This window comes from Protomyctophum bolini (genome assembly GCF_963924005.1).
Source record: "Protomyctophum bolini genome assembly, chromosome: 19".
Lineage (NCBI taxonomy): Eukaryota > Metazoa > Chordata > Actinopteri > Myctophiformes > Myctophidae > Protomyctophum > Protomyctophum bolini.
Window position 1 is genome coordinate 30,705,056 of NC_137880.1, and position 19,710 is coordinate 30,724,765.

The 19,710-nt window shown below is 42.9% G+C and overlaps 2 protein-coding genes across 2 annotated transcripts; one reads left to right on the forward strand and one right to left on the reverse strand.

The window, feature by feature from the left end:
- Positions 1-292: 292 nt before the first annotated feature.
- Positions 293-7,963, reverse strand: syt14b (synaptotagmin XIVb). The gene is made up of 9 exons (XM_080791473.1): positions 7,902-7,963; positions 6,095-6,863; positions 5,281-5,389; positions 4,886-5,026; positions 4,074-4,321; positions 3,198-3,629; positions 2,633-2,810; positions 948-1,004; positions 293-613 (listed from the first exon to the last, which is right to left on the reverse strand). Exons 2-9 carry the CDS (start codon positions 6,809-6,811, stop codon positions 297-299), a joined length of 2,199 nt encoding a protein of 732 aa, XP_080647599.1. The 5' UTR covers positions 6,812-6,863; positions 7,902-7,963; the 3' UTR covers positions 293-296.
- Positions 7,964-14,802: 6,839 nt separating this feature from the next.
- On the forward strand, positions 14,803-19,664 carry LOC308334814 (cytosolic 5'-nucleotidase 1A-like). The gene is made up of 6 exons (XM_080791665.1): positions 14,803-15,016; positions 15,244-15,411; positions 16,764-16,893; positions 16,984-17,106; positions 17,685-17,869; positions 19,153-19,664. Exons 1-6 carry the CDS (start codon positions 14,906-14,908, stop codon positions 19,516-19,518), a joined length of 1,083 nt encoding a protein of 360 aa, XP_080647791.1. The 5' UTR covers positions 14,803-14,905; the 3' UTR covers positions 19,519-19,664.
- Positions 19,665-19,710: the final 46 nt, after the last annotated feature.

Consider the following 19,710-nt stretch of genomic DNA (forward strand, 5'->3'; position numbering starts at 1 on the left):
TTCCACTAATGCAGTCAATCTGCCCTGCCTTGGCTGGTTGACGGGTATTAAAGGATATTCAAACAATCTTTGGGGGTGAAGACCAGATATCTTTGCCAGTCCCCCCCCCCCACTTACTTGACAAACCAACACACAACCACACCACTACCAGCACCGGGCAGGCCGCGCACCGCACACACAAACACACCACCCCCTATCCCTTCTCTGGGGTGATTCTCAGCCACGGTGACCCCTATAGGTTAAATAATTTGATGAATTCAGCATCCTTTCCGTCGACTTCCTCTCGCCTCCTCGTTCTACGTGTCTGACAGTGTGTGCCAGTGGCAGACCTGCTGTCCCTCGGCCTCCTTCATCTCAGTCCAGTGGGCCTGCTGGTCCTCCCCTGTGCTGCTGTGGCCTAGGGAGACCCAGCCCAGCCTCTCCCGGGGCTTCAAGCTGCTCCGACAGCAGAACACGGACACCACCAGAGAGACCTCAGACAGCTGGAACAGCGCCACCTGGAACACGAAGCTCTCCTTGTAGGTGGGGTTGGGCTGGCCTCGGCACACGGCGGTCTTGCACTTGGACATCTCCTTCCCCTTGGAGTCCAGCATGGTCAGCTTGACGTAGGTGTCTGACCAGAGGTGTGAGAGAGACAGTTTGGTGTGAGTGAGACTGACATCTTGTGGCCGCATATTGGTAATGCAGGAGATAATGGCGCTCTCTGGGAATTTGTTAGTTTTTTTTAGGGATGATCATTAGTCTAGAAATGTGTGGAGGATGCTTCTGAAACATTGTCAAAACACTACACTTTTTGACAACTGGGCTAGGTGTTAGACTGTTTTCTGTGATGAACAAACTCACAAAGAAAGGCATATTAGTTTCTTTCCAGCATTACCACAGATCATAATAAGTATTTACATGATCCGACATGAAGGTGGCCAAAGGGTCAGTGACAGCTGACTCACCTCTCATGATATAAAGCTGTCCTCCTACGAAGTGTTTTATACAACAAAACAGACCATCTGTGACACACAGCACAGCACACACAGAGATGGAAAGAGGAAAAAGTCAGAGAAGAAACAAGACGTGAAGACAAGACTCAGGTAGAGACACACAGGAAAAGTTTCCCAAGAAGCTTTGCTGAACTGTATACAGAATGTAACATTCCCATATCTACACACTCATCATCTTGCTGTGTAGAACGGCTCACCATCAGTGGTGGAAAAGGTACTTGCATATTTTACTTAAGAAAAAGTATCAATACTGCAATGTAGAAATACTAGTAACATTAATTAGTAAAAATAAAATGTAAAAGAACAAAGGTATTGGCATCAAAAAGTACTCATCATGTAGAATGTCCACAAATGTGTCACAAATCTTTGAATATAATATATTCAAAGATTTGTGACACATTTTCCAAAAAATAGCAGTTAAAAACGTTCGCTCTGAAAGAATATATTATATTCTTTCAGAGCGAACGTTTTTAACTCGAATCTTTGCTTCTGGGGGGGACCCAGTTAAGTAAATGGGTTAAGTACAGTACTTAGTCACTTTCCACCACTGCTCAGCATCCATTGTAGAAAGATCTTTGTGTTAGAACAAGGAAATAGCCAAAAGCCAAGGAACATCTGCAGAGGGAGCTTTGTACTCACTTGTAGGGCTGTGACGGTATGGAATCTGTATTACCGCATTGAAAAAAGCATCGTATCCCAATTGCTTATCGCTATGATAAGCTGTGACCTGCAGCTATGGATATGCAGCTGGATATGCCATATTTGGCATATCCAGATTGGAACCAGATTGATTTATTGAGTGTAAACGGCTCAGTTCAAGGTGGTTTGAAATGTGATTAAAATCTGGTTTTCCAAAGATGTCTCTCAGTCTAGACGCTTTAGCCACTCACAGTGAATAACAAACTATCCTTTATGTCACTCACTCGCCACATGACGAGAAGGATTTTGACCTATTCATTAACGTGTGAGTGGTAGCGTTATGGAAGACATTGAGAACAATAGCCCCTGGACAGAGGGAGATATTACCTTTCTGCTAGCACTTGGGGGATGCCTCAGTATAGGCGAAGCTTGAAGGAATGTACAGGAACAAGACCATATTATATCAAGACATAGAAGGACATGGCTGTAGTGCCAGAGGGGGAAAAAAACGAAATATAAGGAGACAAGAGATGGAAACAACAAAAGCGGGGCGGGACGAAATAGGTGCCCATTTTATGAGCTGATGGACATGCCATCATTACCACAGCAACCAATGCAGATAGGTCGTCGACGGTGTCAGAATACACATATCCGGTTTGCTTTGATCACTTGTAAGTAACAGTGTGAACACAGGACAGTCGGTGCTAAACATCGTATTTGAGAAACAAAACAGATGTGCCTACAGTCTGAACAAAGACCATAGAGAAATTAGTTCTCTATAAGCACTTTCAATCTAATTCCAACTTTTTACTTTGTTGCTTCTGCTTCTGAAGTAACGAGCGATTCATTTTGTTTCTCCACAAGCCCTTGAACATAGGATTTAAGAGAGTCAATGATAACGATTAACGGTAAGCTATATGCAAGAAATAATAATGTAAGTATTTATGACAGAAATTAACTCAGCCCCTGCACGTGGTTACTGTCCCATCCCCACTCACTTGTAGGTTTGTCAGAGGCCGTGGTTCTGAAGTGGCTTCCCTGGATGACCTCAGCAGACAGGCGACCCGTGGACGCGTTGTAGATGAGACCCAGGAAGATCTCTGGTAGGGAGTCTCCACTTGATCTGTAGGACAGTGCTCCTGCACTGCGAGACACGCTCACCAGAGAGCCACAGCCCTGCCAAGACCAAACACCATGGAGGTTACTGTCATCTGCTTAAAGGATGTCTTCAGCCCTTTTCAACCTATCCTCACTAATGCTCATTATGGTAACAATATGGTCTACTACTCACTCTGTCTCAGTGGAGGGCTGTGGAGAGTTCATAAACCCACCTACCAGTGATATCATCGATGGGGAATCCATGCAAGCTAATAGAAACCGCAGACTTTCTATCCCTGGAAAGTTAGCATGCTATACGAAGCCATTGTTCTATCATTAACACAAATCTAAAAAGGACCAAGCATTTAACAAGCATCAGATATGTTTGGATAATAATTAAAAAGTCAGTATTAAAATATGAATACAGATGAATGTCATAACCAATGTTTGACCAAAGCCTCTCACCGTGAGCTCAGAACCTGGCTCCAGGGTGACTGGCAGCGCCATCTTGCCCTGCAAGTTGAGTTTGGTCAGGTAGAAGATCTTCTCCCCCAGGACCTTCTCCTTCTTCATGCGTCGGACACTGTAGAGACGGAAGCGCACGGCGTAGTTTCCCAGGGCCTCCTGCTCCACCCGCGAAAACTTGAAGGTCTCCGTGAAGACGGGACACGGACCCTTCTGGACCCCCGTCTTGGCTCGCTGTTTCTTGGTGGGCAGCAGCACCAGGTGCACCTGCCAGGCGATGTTGCCCGTCTGCTTGAGAGCAGGGATGTCCGTGGCTGCCGTGACGGTGACGGCCAACCACTGCTCGCCCGAGTCATACTCGAAGGCCACGTCCAGCGTGCCATACTTGGCCATGGGCTCCGGCTCGTAGGGAAGCATCGGACCAGAGCCGTCCTGAGAGAGGGAGAGCAGAGACAGATGAATTAAAGAGTGATGAATACACGAGTCACAAAGAGAGTGAGGTTGGAAAGAGTTAGGATTAGCATATTGCTGTGATTAAACAGATGGTCATGAGTCAGAGAGTCCTGCAGGTCAAATGTGTGAGCTCTACATCAGCCTCATTCAAACATCGTCAGTTAAATAAGTCACAAACATTATGAATTGAGTAACACACACTTTCCAGTGATAATCTCTACTTTGTTGCACTTAGCCTATATTGTGTGGCCCTGTGTGTCAAGCAAAAGTAAACAAACCACAAGGTTTGCCAATACGTTTTGGCCGGGCCCTGACTTATATAAAGTCATGGGGGAGGAATTAAGACAGCCCAAGGCTTGTTTTATGGGATAATGAGACGCAATAAACGTTAAATGCCCCAACCCAAGAGGGAGTTCCTCTGACCTCTGCTCCCAGCACAGCGGTGCTGTCACTGGGTACGTCCTCCTCATATCCTTTGTTGAGGTAGCTCTCAGTGTCCTGGTCCACACTGGCCTCACTGGAGCCCTTGGAGCGCTCTAGAGACGAGCCCCTCCTGAGCGCCCGGCCCGACCGGGAGCGTGGGACCCGCACCAAGGTGTCCTCGTCCTGATACGGGGGAGGCTGGAGCTCGTTCAGAGAATGATCCCGTTTTATCCGCTGGATATTGTTCACTATCTCAACAAGAGAGAGAGAGAGAGAGAGAAACACAATATGGTGGGTGTGGTGTTGTATGTTACTGGAGACTCACAGTATATGTTACAACATGAGAACTGTACTGGAAGCGTGTGTATACAATATACCGGTGTATATATATATATATATATATATATATATATATATACACACACAGAGGTATACACAGGTACATATATATATATATATCCCATCGATTCTGCACTATTTAGCAATATCTGGATGGCACCATGAAAGGCTGAACAGTTTACATAGGCAGAGGCTCAAATCACATCGACAACGGGGTGAGAGACAGAGAGACACCATCCTATACCACACTGGATTTGTTATAAAGAATAAAATATACATGTATAAGTCTTCTGACATTTATCTTACCATTCCCACACAAATATACAGAAAAACATGGCATATTTTGGACATAGTTTGGATGGTGACTAATCATGATTAATTCATTTTTAAGATGTGATTAATCTGATTAACATTTTTATCGCCTTATAACATGTAATAACATACAGGCAATATTGAACATTGCTGTCACTCACCCTGTGCACTGGAGGCATCACTGCTGTAGCCCTCTGGGTCAGTACTGTGTTTGTGTCTGTTGTTCCACACAGACCCAGTGTTCTTGTTGACTGCTGCTGCGTCTTGTAGCTTCTCCTCCTCGCTCCCTGATGAGCCCCCCTCTGAGCAGGACACAAGGCAGTCACATTACAACATCGTATCACGGACAGTTAAACGTTTTATCAAAGTTTATTTTAACACAGTTGACAGAGGTGAAGAAAGACGGGTCATTGGGTTGATTTTCGCACAACATTCGAGCGAGAACGTTCGGGAAAAAGTGTTTTGTTTTTGTTAAGTCCAGTCTGAAAGGTCAGCTGTTGGACATGAAGAGGTAAAGGAGAGCAGCAGTGAAAGAGAAGCAGCACACCGCTCTGACCTTTGCTGGATTTATTCTTTTTGCCTTTCTTGCTCTTCTTCTTTTTGTCTTTCTTCGACTTCTTTTTCTCGGTGTCTTTCTTCGACTTCTTTGCGTTGTCTTTCGCTGCCTTCAACGTTCAAGGTTCAACTTTATTGTCCCCGAGGGGAAATTTGTCTTGGGCACAAAGCTACACAGTTGCTTCCCATATAACATCAGTGGTGGAAGAGGTACACAGATTTCTTTTACTCAAGTACAATTAACAATACCATAATAAATCCTGTACACAATATATTAAGTATTCAATATATACTTACAGTACCAAACTTATAGTACTTACTATGTAGAGTGGCCCATTTTACAATCATGTGTTATTGGATTATATTTACAGTAGTAATGTTTTAATGTGTTTATCACTTTAACATGGCTGTTGGTACAGATTTGAATTGCTTTATGCACTGCTGGGTAGCTTAACTTATAATAATAGGTCATCATTTAGCAATTAAAGTATGTGTTGTAGAAATATTCTAAAGTAACTATAGATATCAAATAACTGTTGTGAAGTAAAATGACCAATATTTTCCTCTAGGATGTATAGAAGCATAAGGTATCATGAAATAGAAATACTCAAGCAAAGTAAAAGTACCACAAATAAAGAAAATGTTCTTAGTTAATTTCCACCACTGTGAGACATCTTAAACATGCTAATTTGATCATACATTCAACATTGACAACAGGATTGCTTGAAAAATAAACTGTAAGAATTAAAATACAAAAGTTCTATGTTTTTTTTTATTGACTAATATCTACCGTATTACAGTAAAGTACACTTGACCTTCTTCTTTTCTGGAATTGTCTCCTTCGTTGGCGAGGGTGGCTTGACCTTTCCCTCTGTCTCTGCACTGGCCTGGTCTTTGTCCTTCTCTGGCGCCCCGGCCTTCACCGCGGGCCTGGGCGACGCTGGGGCGTCCTCGTCGCATGCGTCACTCTGCCGCTCCTCGGTGGGCTCCTCCTCTACCTGCGTGTCCCCCTCCCCACCGCCATCGTGTGCCTTCACAGCGCCGTCCTCCGGGTGCTCCGCGCCCTCCTCCTCCTCCTCCGGGTCGTCCTGGCCCATTTCCTTGCGCCTCTGGGCCTCCTGGGCTTCCCTCTCCAGCTGCCGTTCTCTTTTCTCCCTCCTCTTCTCCTCGCGCTTCTCCTCCCACTCCAGCTGCTCCTGCTTCTTCCGCTCCTCCTCCTCCAACTCGGCCTCCGTCCTCTTCACCCTCCAGCCCCCGTTCCTCCACTCCCACTCCTGTTGGCTGGCGGAGCTCTCCGTGGCCTCCGTGGACTCCTCCTGGGCGCTCTCAGCCTCGACTTCCTCCGCCTTGCTAATGGCGGCCTTGCTGATGGTGGTGACCTGTTCAGACACCTGGTCGCTGACCGCCGATGTGGCATCGCTGACGGCATTCGCCAGGTCGCCCACGCCGCTGGTGACCGACTCAAACATGGAGGAGATGTTGACAGAAGGGAGGACTGGGAGGTTGCTCTGGAAGCTCTTGAAGAACGCCATGTCTCTTCCGTCGTCACTCCTCACGCCGCTACAGATTAGCTCAACACAGGCACTGAACACGGATGAATTTGTAATTATGAATGTTTGTCACAGCCGTGTGTGTGTGTGTGTGTGAGTGATTTTGAGTGAGTGATTTGAAAATGTGTGTTTCAAATTCAGTGTCCTGTATTCTAACCTTGTAATCTATACATGACATAATAACATTATGTACTGACCTTATATGACCCCACGCATGTATCCCATAGTTTTTGTTGAATATTCAAACTGTGATCAAGATAAACAGGAGTACTGTCTTACTCATAAAATGTAAGCTTGAACAGTGTGGACAAGGTGTAAAGTTACACGTGTAGAGACAAGCCTTCACTACAAGCAATGGTGAACTCAGTCAAGTTAAATTATAATAAGATTGAGTGTGATACAAAGTCTATGAAGTCTATGAAGACTAGAATAATAATAATACAAATTCATGGAACATTCTTGTTGACCATTATGCAAATATAATGATATTCTGACATTTTGGCTACTCATTTGAAAAATCCTTTGGCCTACAGTAACAAAACAAAAACACTTTGTGAGAATGATTAGCTACACTGCTTTACATTTTAAAACAAAGTAAACATCTTGTGCCAAGATTGCAATCTAATTTGTAGCACCCATTAATTTGACTGAGTGCTGCTAACAGTGAAGGTGGTTTTCAGTCAAAGCTCTATAGCGTAGAGATGTTCAGCCCGTACTGTATGTAACAACTGTTTGGTGAAACAATATCTAACAATCTACTCTTTTTAATGTAATTGTTATCATATTTAACTTTTATTTTTAACTGAATTTAGCTTAAGGGGCTTCTTAAACTTTTTCTATCGTTCTATTGTAAGAAGGATATGTGCAAATCTGACATAAGCATAACACTGTATTGTGTGTTGGCAGCCCCCTAAACACAGAAATTAGGATTCTTGATATTTGTACTTCAAAAGGCTGTGTGTAAATGTGCCTAGACAAGTCAAATCCCTTGTATGGGTGAAAATACTGGGCCAATAAATGGATTCAGATTCAGACTAAAATAAACAGCTTCTGATTGTGATTGCGTCTTTACCTGGCTGCTCCTTATGGCCATGGAGACGAGACAGATCACTGGTGCTCTCCACAGACAGTTTGTTGCTGAAGTAAAGAAAACAGAGAGCCATCAGCGCCATGAAGACGGTGAGAGAGGACAGGACGCCGAGGATCTCGGGTGAGACTGAAGAGAAGGATAGAGAGAAGAAGAAGAAGGGAGATGACAGTGAATATGATGGCTTTCATCATAGAAGAGAAAGAAAAAGGAAATCTGATTGATTGATTGTGTGTGTGTGAGTTGTGTTTGTGTGTGTGTGTGTGTGTGTGTGTGTGTGTGTGTGTGTGTGTGTGTGTGTGTGTGTGTGTGTGTGTGTGTGTGTGTGTGTGTGTGTGTGTGTGTGTGTGTGTGTGTGTGTGTGTGTGTGTGTGTGTGTGTGTGTGTGTGTGTGTGTGTGTGTGTGTGTGTGTGTGTGTGTGTGTGTGTGTTATTTTGCTAATCTTGAAATAAAACAATTATCCTATATTTGGGGAATAGAATTAGATAGGCCTATCCTGTAACATTGCTAGGTTATTTCCTTCTTGTTCTTGTTCCACTTCAAAGACATAACCGATATAATCTACAGCCCTCTAAGTAGGCCAGCAATACTTCATGTAAATATGCAGCCCAGCATTTCTGATGATCTATTTTTATTAGAATCGCAGAGGACCTGTGGGGCATCTAACTGCAATGCAAGACAATGGAATCAGCAAGACCGTGTTAAGACGACAGAGTACAGATCAGAGCAGGTGAACCAACCACACGACAACCACAGGGAAACTTGAAACTACCAGCCACAGTGGTCAGTAGGATACCGTTAAAATGTTACCTCATGCGACATTACTTTCACCAGCCATGCAAGTCCCTAAAATATGGTGTGAAAAAGTAGAGCAACAGCTACAGCTATAAATTAGCAGCATTAATGTTGTTAGGTCGTAATTTTCCCCCATCCTACAAATAGATGTGAACTTAACCGTTATTATAGGTCATTGGTGGACCATTGGTATGTCAGGTTGCAACAAATCCAGAATGGATAATGTACTTTATCTAGCCTGCCCTTGCTGAATATAGCCTGAATTTATTCTTGAGGACAGGCTGTTCTCGCCACATTAACATGTAGAGAAGACAGCCAGAGTCCAACAACTAGAGCTGTCTGCTGCACAACGATAAAAAAGATGAATGCAGATGTGCAGATATGCAGAAGCTTACCCAATCTCTGCATGACCGTCCTCTTTTATAGATCTCCATTCCCCCAAAAAACACACGTGCAGAGAATACACTATTAGAACATTACCAGGTATAACTCCATCATAGGGGAAGAAAAAACAAAAACAAAGTGCTAACTTGGCCTGCAATAAATCCCTTCTGTGCTTAATCCAATCCAGAGGTTCAACAGATACAACTATGGTTATACCTTTCAACTCTCACAGGTGACAGCTCCGACGAATGAGCCAATGGGGGCCTGTAGCCCATAGCCCATAGCCTCCTGTCCAAATAAGTACTGTGTATACCTTATGACCCTGTTTTCCCAAAAGGAGGTGACAACTCATGCAGTGGCCCATGGCCCTGTTCTGTACTTGTCAACTGCACATGAATAATGTAGGTATCTTTGGTAAGTGGATCCCTCCCTCGGTGCACACCATCGAGGGGAACAGCAGCTAGCCTGCCTTTCAGAGCCTATCCTCGCTGCCTAGCAACTCACTGAGGATTAGTGGTGGTGACCCGTGAAGTCACATTGATTCATAATAACCACATTCACATAGGCTCAGTGTCCTAAGATGTGTGTCGAAACTAAAGACTCCAAACAGCAGACCAGGTCAGCTTCTACTATCTCTGTCTTCACTTTCTCTCTATCTTTCTCCATCACTCTCTCTCTCTCACACACACACTCTTGGGTCTTTTTTCACTCCTACTATTCTGTGTGTGCATGTGCATGTGCATGTACATGTGCATGTGCATGTGCATGTGCCTGCGTGTGCGTGCGTGTGTGTATTTATATATAATGCTGACAAATAGGCTGACAAATACAGTAAGAAGCAAAACCAGGTAATAATAACCATGATAAGTTGATCAAACTGACTGCTTGACCACTGACTCTGAAAACAGCATATTAATTATTCACTATGTAAACGTCCTATTTCAAATTAACGTCTCTCCATATATAACCATAGGCCTAGTCATGTTTCAGCCATCTTTCCACTCCGGCCTGCTGGGACACTAATGGGGAGAACACTGAACTATGTAGTGATATATTCTATTTCATGACAGCTTTCTTTTGACCAAAGTCTATTGAAGTCACCAAGGGTGTCTAAAGCATGTTTAGTTAAAACATAGGTGTGTAATCTTAAAGTCTTGCTTACATATGAACCCTATGGCTTACAGTATCTGAAACAAAACTCCATACTCTGAATAAATCATGACCACGCTGCTGCCCTCCTCTTGGCAAAGTGTACTAAAACTTGATATGGCATGCATAATTCACACTCAGACATTGCATTTTCTGAAGTCAATAACCATAGAAACACTGTCTGTGCTCAGTGTGCTGTACTTCAGTGGAGTGGAGCGGCAAGGAACTAAGGATGGGGAATAAAGTGCTCTGGAAAGTAACCATGCTTAAGCTTTCAAATGGACAAGTGTACAGCCAAGTAAGTGGTCAGACACTACAGACTAATGAATATGTGTATAACATGCACACATACTGTACACACACCTTACCTCGTCTGGCACAGATGAGCTCGTTCACGCCACAGCTCCTCCCCCCTCCTGAGGTAAAGGGGTGAAAGGTGAAGGGTCAGATGTATAACTCCATTGTTTCCTGTTCCGTGCAAGCATGTGTTCTGTCCCTGCAGAAGCCAGGGGATATGACAGATGCCAGCGCTGGCAGATGTCAACCTAATTAGCTTGAACCAACTGAGCACACTGACAATTCAAATGTTTATTTAATTTCCCAGGCAAGGTAGTGTTACATAATAAAGTATTATTTGATGAGACAGGTGCAGAGTAATTGAGTGTAGATTTCATGTGCATTTAGAACAAAACACTATATTTAGCACAAACCACTCTGTCCACACACAGGTGGAGGATAGCACCATGTGACTGACCAGTACACATATATTCATAATATACAAATTTCATGACTACAAATCTTTCTGTCACCTATCCTGTTTGTGATTTTCATGGACAGGATCTCGAGGCAAAGTCGTGGCGGAGAGGGTATTCAGCTCGGTGAGCTAAGGGTTGCATCACTGCTTTTTGCAGATGTGATCCTGAAGGCACCATTGGTCCAAGACCTTCAGCTCTCACTGGACTGGTTCGCAGCCGAGGATGGGATGAGGATCAGCGCTCCAAATCTGAGGCCATGGTTCTCAGCAGGAAACCAGTGGATTCCGGGTAGGGAATGAGGCATTACCCCAGGTGAAGGAGTTCAAGTATCTCAGGGTCTTGTTCACGAGTGAGGGGAGGACGGAGAAGGAGATCAGCCGTAGAATCGGAGCGGCAGGGGCGGTATTGCAGTCCCTGTACCACACTGACGAAAAGAGAGTTGAGCCAGAAGGCAAAGCTCTCTGTCTACCGAACAATGCAGATCTACAAGCAGGTCTACAAGCGTCATGTTGTGGTGCGTTGTGAGCTTGTATATCGGTATTCTTTTGGCGAGGAGGTTTGGTGGTCCATCTATGATCTTACTAAGGGTTTATAGTTAAACTGAAGTCTTCTTTTCTGTTCGGTTTTTCCCTTCAGGGGTCGCCACAGCGAATCATCTGCCTCCTCACCAACTATAACTTCATGTTCTCTTTCACTACATGCATAAATCTTCTCTTTGGTCTTCCTCTATAGGCCTCCTGCATGCCTGGCAGTTCCAACCTCAACATCTTTCTACCGATATACTCACTATCCCTCCTCTGTACGTGTCCAAACCTATCTGGCTTTATCTCCAAAACATCTGACATGCGTTGATGTACTCGTTTGAACAGCAATGTGTGTCCCTGGCTGGGTCCGTCCGAGCACGGAAATAGCGTTTGTCACTGTTGCGCAGCCACACACACACACACACACACACACACACACACACACACACACACACACACACACACACACACACACACAGTACAAGTACAGCACCACTCCGTTCAGACGGGTCTGATTTTATAGTTGTGATTTATGCACATATTTAACTCATGTAGCACAAAGTTTGTTTCAAGTGTAAAGTGCATTGTAAACATAGTCCATTAGTATGATTATTATTATTAGTATTAATAATAATAATTATATTAATAATAATATTATGATTATTATGATTATGATTATGATTATGATTATTAATTATTAGTATTACTTTACTTACGTGGATATACACGGCTTGGGAAAGTTGTCATTTGACCAACAACAACAAAACTGGTTCTAAATGTTCTCCTTTGACAAGGGAAGATGCAAATAGCCTACTGGTACTGTAGCACAAAACAGGTTATAACCTAATTTTAACTCCACCTGCCAGTGCCAGTACAGCTCTTTGGCAGTGTACTGTATCTCTCGGGCCATCACAGCACCATGCAGGCCATTTTTAGCTGCGGGCAGTAGTCGTCTTCCTGCCTGATTTCCTGTCAGGTGTGACGGCATCAGTGACGGTGTCTGTCACTACCGAGCAGCGCGCCTGCTGGTTGAAGCTAAACATGTATACCCTGCTATATACCCCGTAGTACACGCCGGTGTCGGTTTTCTTCTCTCTTTTTAAAGAACAGATGTATAAGCAAACCAGCGTCGCATCCTTCATGCATGCGGGATGCGGCACGCGACAACCTGCAGGCGAAGGCTCTAAATTAAACACACACGTGACGTGATGCACCGCGTGACAACCTCAAAACACGGGCATGATGCCGTTTCATTCACAAAACCCTTGACAGCCGCAATTGTTATACATTTGCATTAATAGGCTATATTAAATATAATATTACCTATTGTATTGAAATAACACACTCTCTCTCTCTCTCCCATGGACCCATAATTATGGTGAAGGCTGACATAATAATCCGCGCGCATACATGCCACATGAAAGGCACGCTGCTTTAATAGTGTCGCTGTCCACTTCAGCACCACGCGCAGCTGACTGGAGCACGCGCGCGTCGGATCCCGTGGAGGGCACATAAACAACCCCGCACCGCACCACCGGTGCAGCTACATTTCACATATAGGGCATTATTAAGAAAATATACAAATCAACAAAGTCGAAAACATATATCTGACCGCATAAATATATATTTTCATATATAGACTCGGCTTTTTCCAAAGCATATTTTGAGCTATCTTTGGTATATATATATATTTGTGAAACATTTCTTTTCGCTATGGGTATAGCCTGCAATTGCATGCACTGCACTTAAGGATCTACTATCCCAGCACAGCACCGAAACACTGCCGTGTGCATCTAGTAGCCTAGTCACGGCGTGTTTCATACATAGCTGCCAAATATGCGGTGCGTCAAATGAAACACGAGGCTTAAAAGCATTATTTGTCTGTCCTATGCAAGTTACAGAGTCCCACAGAACACACGTGAGCACAGTGTACTTACCATCAATCGCCATGATGTTCTGCTCTGGAATCTACCAATTCGAGGGGAAGACGGTAGGAAGCGAGCATTCCGGTGCCAGGGCAGGGGCGCAGGTATGGGCTCCGATCCAGATTTGGGAATAGTGATTATATGTTTTGCTTTTAGTTTAGCCTTTTCTTCCCTATTTAATTTAATTTAATATTATTTCAAGTTGTATATACCCATTATGTGAAAATAAACACACAAATTAATACAATATTAAAATCTAAACTTATAGCCTATACTTATATAGGCTATACTAAATAGACTAAAATAACCATAATAATATCATCATCATCAAATGTGAACCTGTGTACAATAAGATTGCAGGACAGATTAGCGAATTTTGAAATATAGTTTGAGTTTATATATATTTTTAAACTACTATATGAAACCTTTTTGTACCAAAATGTGACTAATGAGCATTAATTAACGGTCTAGGACCCCCACATTAATGTATTTGGCTGTGGACCTCCATCTGAAAATATGTTGTGCCCGCCTGCCATGGACCCCCAAGATTTGTGTTTCAAAAATATTTAAAATGTGTAAAAAGATAAATTTCGATTTTGGGACCCCCTGGACTTTGTGAACCACTGATTATTATACATTATGCCTCCACTAAAATAACACTATTGTTAATAATCATATACAAACTATAGAATTGGATGCACTGGAACCACCGATTATTATACATTATGCCTACACTAAAATAGCACGATTATGCTATATGGACAACTTACAACTTACAAGACTTTAGCCGGTGTGCATTAAGTGTCATATTTATCAAGCAACTTGAACACATGGAAGACTAACTAGCCTATATGCTTCCTATAGGTTCCCGTGACCCAAAAGAATAGGTTCCCGTGACCCAAAAGAAAATGTTGATGTCTCCCTGCTGGGACCCAAACTATTGCGTTGTAACTTGTGACCTTGTAGATTGGCTAATTCCACTAGTTACATTTTGTGGAATTTATAGAATTTATTTTAATTGTTTTAAATAAAAAATAATAATTCATACACGTACAGTACAAGCAAAATATTTGGTTGAAACTTCTGCATAAATGTTTAACTCAACAAGATAATAAAAGTATTAATGAAGTCGTTTATGAAATGAATACAAGGCTTCTTTACTGTGTCTATTATTGTCTAGACTTGGTATTTTCTCATGGGCCCACAAAGGGGCCATCAAGGCCAAATTATCCTGAAAGTTCACTCTTTCCTCCTCTGTCCATCATCCATCATCCACCATTCATCTTTGTGATGCTCTGGTTGCCTCGCCCATTAGTTGCATGCGTCATAAGTAGAAGACACGCCCACATACTTCCTCTCTTCACTACATTTCCGCAAAGTTTCCTCGGAGGATTCTCAACTGATTCTTAATTTATTTCTGAATAGATTTTACGCCGTTTGCGGATCTGCAAGAAGAATGAGTGAAATCAAGCCAGAAGCAAGTGATGAGTCTGACACTGGGGAGGAAAAAGACTGGGCCGCGGCGAAAGCCTTCTTTGATAACCTCAAAACAAAAACACCGAGACCTGTAAGTAGGCTGTTGTAGCCGAAATAATTAAATATATAAAGAGCGAGAGCACTCACTTATTGGTTGCAGTCTCATGTTTTAAAACAGCACTTGGACGTTTTAGCATTGCGTCTCAGTGTTGAAGCCATAACTGCACGCCAAAGTGGGATTGCAATGCGTTGAATTGATTTTTACACTTCCCACAACTCATGCAATACTTATTTTCTTGACATGGTCATCACGGGCAGCCCAAACCCAAATATGCTGTTACTATAGCCGTCTCCTCCCGTACCTTGTTCAACATGGTGGCAGAGAGGAAGATCTATGAAGAGCAAGGAGTGGAGAAGTACGTAGCGCATCAGGTGGAGCACGAAAACGAGCCTCTGATGCCAGGAGTTTCTTTTCCATTTGTCAAGGTAGGTCAATAAATATATAATAATGTTACTGTCAGTGCATCATGCATGTTGCATGCGAGCATGACGGGCCCTGTAGTTCGTGCTTACTTGCACAGTTGCACTCACCAGTCACCTCACCACCTAGCCTACATGGCTCAATCACATCACTGTCTTGCATAATTGACTATATTTAACGGACCAGGAGGATTGTATAAAAGGCTAGGCTCTCTTGTATCTTAATCTAATCTGATTATTAATAATTATAAACATCATTCATCATCACATTCACACAACTGGCGTCTCCAATTTTCTGCCCTCACTTTTCGAGGGCCTCCTATGTCCAGCTTTTGGTGTGTGTGCTAACACAAACTTTGTCCTACACAAACATTCAATTGACAATGAATGGACAATTTTGAGTGCTTGTGTAAACACAAACATTGAAGGCGAAGGTGAGGTTGACGCAAATTCTGATTGGCCGGAATGTGATGATGTATGATGTACACAGTACGATGATAAGATCGCCGCTCACTTCACACTGGTGTGATTTTTATCCTCAATAGGCCTATGTACTTTGCTCAGCCAATCAAATCATTGCTATGAGGTTCACACAAACAAAGATGGGCATAGATGTGTACCGGTAATTCGATTAGTTACATCTCTAGGTCGTCCTCAGACGAGCCCTCCATCGTCGTTTCCACTCCAGTCATCCCGATTCTCCATACATCTGGCCAGTTCGTTGGTACGCTCTTGAGTACATCCACGTATGTTAGCGTGGGGTGACCTCGTGATCGATGCCCGTGTGCCAGTTTGCTGGCTGGCAGTTCTTTATGCCTTTGGCAGTGTCCTGCTAGTCTCATTCTCCTGGCTGCTATTTTCTGGCTCACCCTTGGTAATCCCTCTTGTTAGTGACATGTACAGTCTTGCTGATGTTAAGTACTGCACGCAGCATTCTGTTGTAGCACCCGTCAAGGGACTTCTGCTGGGTTGGCTTCAGGGTCCAGCATTCACTGCCGTATAGGAGGAAGATTTATTACATGTTTGTCTTTGAACAATGGCACATTTAATCTCTGCACTGAGACCTCAGCATGAAACTTATGTTTAAAGAAAAATAAATCATATTTGTGCTCATTGTGGAACTCAAATGTTTGTAACTTGCATAGACAGCATTCCACATCGCCACATACCATATCAAAAACCGGTTAAGTTGAAGGTACAAGGTTTCATTTTTGCATCTTGTGTAAAGTGGAATTATTGAAAGAAAGGTGTGCCCTATTTCGAGTGTGGCAATATATTTGCCAAGAATGGTCGGACTCGGAACTTCAAGTTCTCACTTGTTACGTAATTATTTACAATGTGAACTTCTGTGTTGTTAGGCATTGATGACGGTTAACTCCAGGCTGAGGGAACTCTACCCAGACAGTGAGGAGTTGTTTGACATTGTCCTGATGACTAACAACCACGCCCAAGTTGGAGTCAGACTCATAAACAGTATTAATCATTACAGTAGGTAACACTGACAGCTATAGAAGAAATGTTCATTTGTCTATGCAGTATATTTAGTGTTTAATTAACAAATTGTCTTTGTTCCCTCAGATTTGACCATAGAGAGATTCTGCATGACTGGAGGGCAGAGTCCCATTGGCTATCTGAAGGCTTACATGACCAACCTTTATCTCTCCAAAGATGCTGAGAAAGTCACAGAGGCAATTGAAGAGGGTAGGCAATAATGCTGTCAATCATGTTTTCTCTCACTCAGACATGTCAGACTCAGTTGAAGATTGTTTTTGTGCCATTATTTCTATTAGTGAGAACTAATAAACTAACTTTCGATTACCAGCTTACCAAGTCTTGGCATAAACTTCAATAAGTAATGCTTAAAGTATTCTTGGTAAAGTGTTGAGAATGTTACCAAATGACACATCTTTGCTTACATCCACAAAAACACCATGGGACAATCCGGATATGTAGTCTTGTAAGTTTTCTTCTTTGTTCCAGTGTTTTAATGCATTTGATTTCAAATAATGTTTGAAATAAACTCATTCATTCATTCATTCAAGTTACATCCTAGTTACTTTTAAGTTTTTTTTTTCTTTTTCTTTGCACTCACTACTCACGACCATTTGCCCTGTCAGTTGACCAGGTTTTATGCCATTTACTCTGATCTTGCACGTGTAAGTCGCTCTGGATAAGAGCGTCTACTCTTCTAAATGCCTAAATTGTAAACTAAACAGACTTTTTAACTGACTTGCCATCCCTCCACCTATTAACCCCTGCCCCCCCCTTCCCCCTCCCAGGCATTGCTGCTGCCACAATGTTTACACCCAACAAAGAGGTCGAGTTGTATGATACCCAGCTGAGAGTGGCATTTGACGGAGATGCTGTGATCTTCTCGGATGAGTCTGAGATCATTGTGAAACAAGGAGGCTTGGATAAGTTCTTTGAGCATGAGAAGCAATTTGAGAACGAAGCACTTGCAAAGGTAACCAATAGCCTGATTGAATAACATGAGGGAAGGCCTATAATATATACTAAGAAACACCACAATCACAAGACCTAAGTCAGTCCATCAGGGGGTACTGTATTTCAGCACACCACCTCTGTCCACGACTGTGTTGAATCCACTAAGCCAACAATGTTTTCACAATCATCCTACCTTATATTCAATCTCAATAGTTAGTTACACACAAACTCTGGCTACATATCATGAACTGTGATTATGTTTCTCTCTTGTTTATCTCCGCCACTCAGTCTGTCACAATTAAGAAACTGATGAATCTGCACACCATTTTATGCTCCCAATTATATCTTTACTGAAGTGGTAACGTTTTGGGCCGCAGCCCTTCCTCAGACCTTCAAGGAATGAGTAGACAATACATATATATAGTGTGACGTACCACACCTTTGGCCCATCAACCATCAGTCCCAATCACTGTCACCGATCAGGTGACATTGACATTGAAGTGATATGTACAAGTCTCAAAGTATATCCATTGCATAAGATATAAAAACACCCATATACAATATACATTCATATTTGTCCCAAACATATACAGACATTGTAACCATACACACAGAGAACTCAGGCTGACAAAGCCATCATACTGCTACCTAAGAGGTGCCTCTAAATGCAAGTAAAAAGTAGGGACAACAAAATACCGTATCATTTAAAAACGGGTCTGTCACAATTATGGAACAAAACAATCGAGAAGAAGATAAAAGTGTAGATCACATGACCGTAGATGTCCATGTTCATCTATAGACATGTAAAGCACAGAGAATGTCTAAAGATGAACATGGACTTGTTCTCGTTGCCATGGACATAATTAAACGGTCATGTGATCTACACTTGTATCTTCTCCTCGATGGGTCATATCCTGGTTGTTTTGTTCCATAATTGTGACAGACTGACTCTCCTGTTTTTAAATGATACGGTATTTTGTTGTCCCTACTTTTTACTTGCATTTAGAGTAGACAAGAGGCGCCTCTATATGTAGCATATATACATCTTATGCAATGGATATCCTTTGAGACTTGTACTGTACATATCACTTGTGTCAATGTCACCTGATCGGTTATTCATTGAAGGTCTAAGGAATAAAATTATGTGCAGACTTTTTTCCATTTCTTCATTCGTGACTTTATTTTGATCCATCACCCAGCCTATATAGGTACTGTATATAGATGTGCGTGTTTGTTCAGCCTCCTCTACTACAACTGTTCAGCAAAAGCATTTTAGGCATACGGTTGTGTCGACTCTTTCAGGGTCCCCTGAAGGGTTTTCTGGAGGCCTTGGGGAAACTCCAGAAGAAGTTCTACGCCAAGGATGAGCGTTTGACCTGTCCCATCCGCACTTTCCTGGTCACAGCCCGCAGTGCAGCCAGCTCAGGGGCCCGCGTTCTGAAAACACTAAGGAGCTGGGGCCTAGAGATCGACGAAGCTCTCTTCCTGGCGGGGGCCCCCAAGGGACCCCTCTTAGAGAAGATAAAGCCCCACATATTTTTTGACGACCAAATGTTCCACGTTGAGGGGGCCAATGAGCTGGGCACCATCGCTGCACATGTGCCGTATGGGATTGGACAGAAGTACCACAAGGGGAAACTCATTGAGCAGCCACAGAAAGAGAAGTGATCTTACACCTGAACATGTTTTGACGTATACTGCCGTTTTACTTACCGGCATTTTAGACTAGGAGCTAATACGCACAAACTGTACTTTTTATATTAAAGTTTTCTATTTGTTAAACACAAGACTGATATTACTACTGAAATGGCCAAAGTTCCATATTACATTGCATCTGTACAGCATGTAAGTATTGTTAGA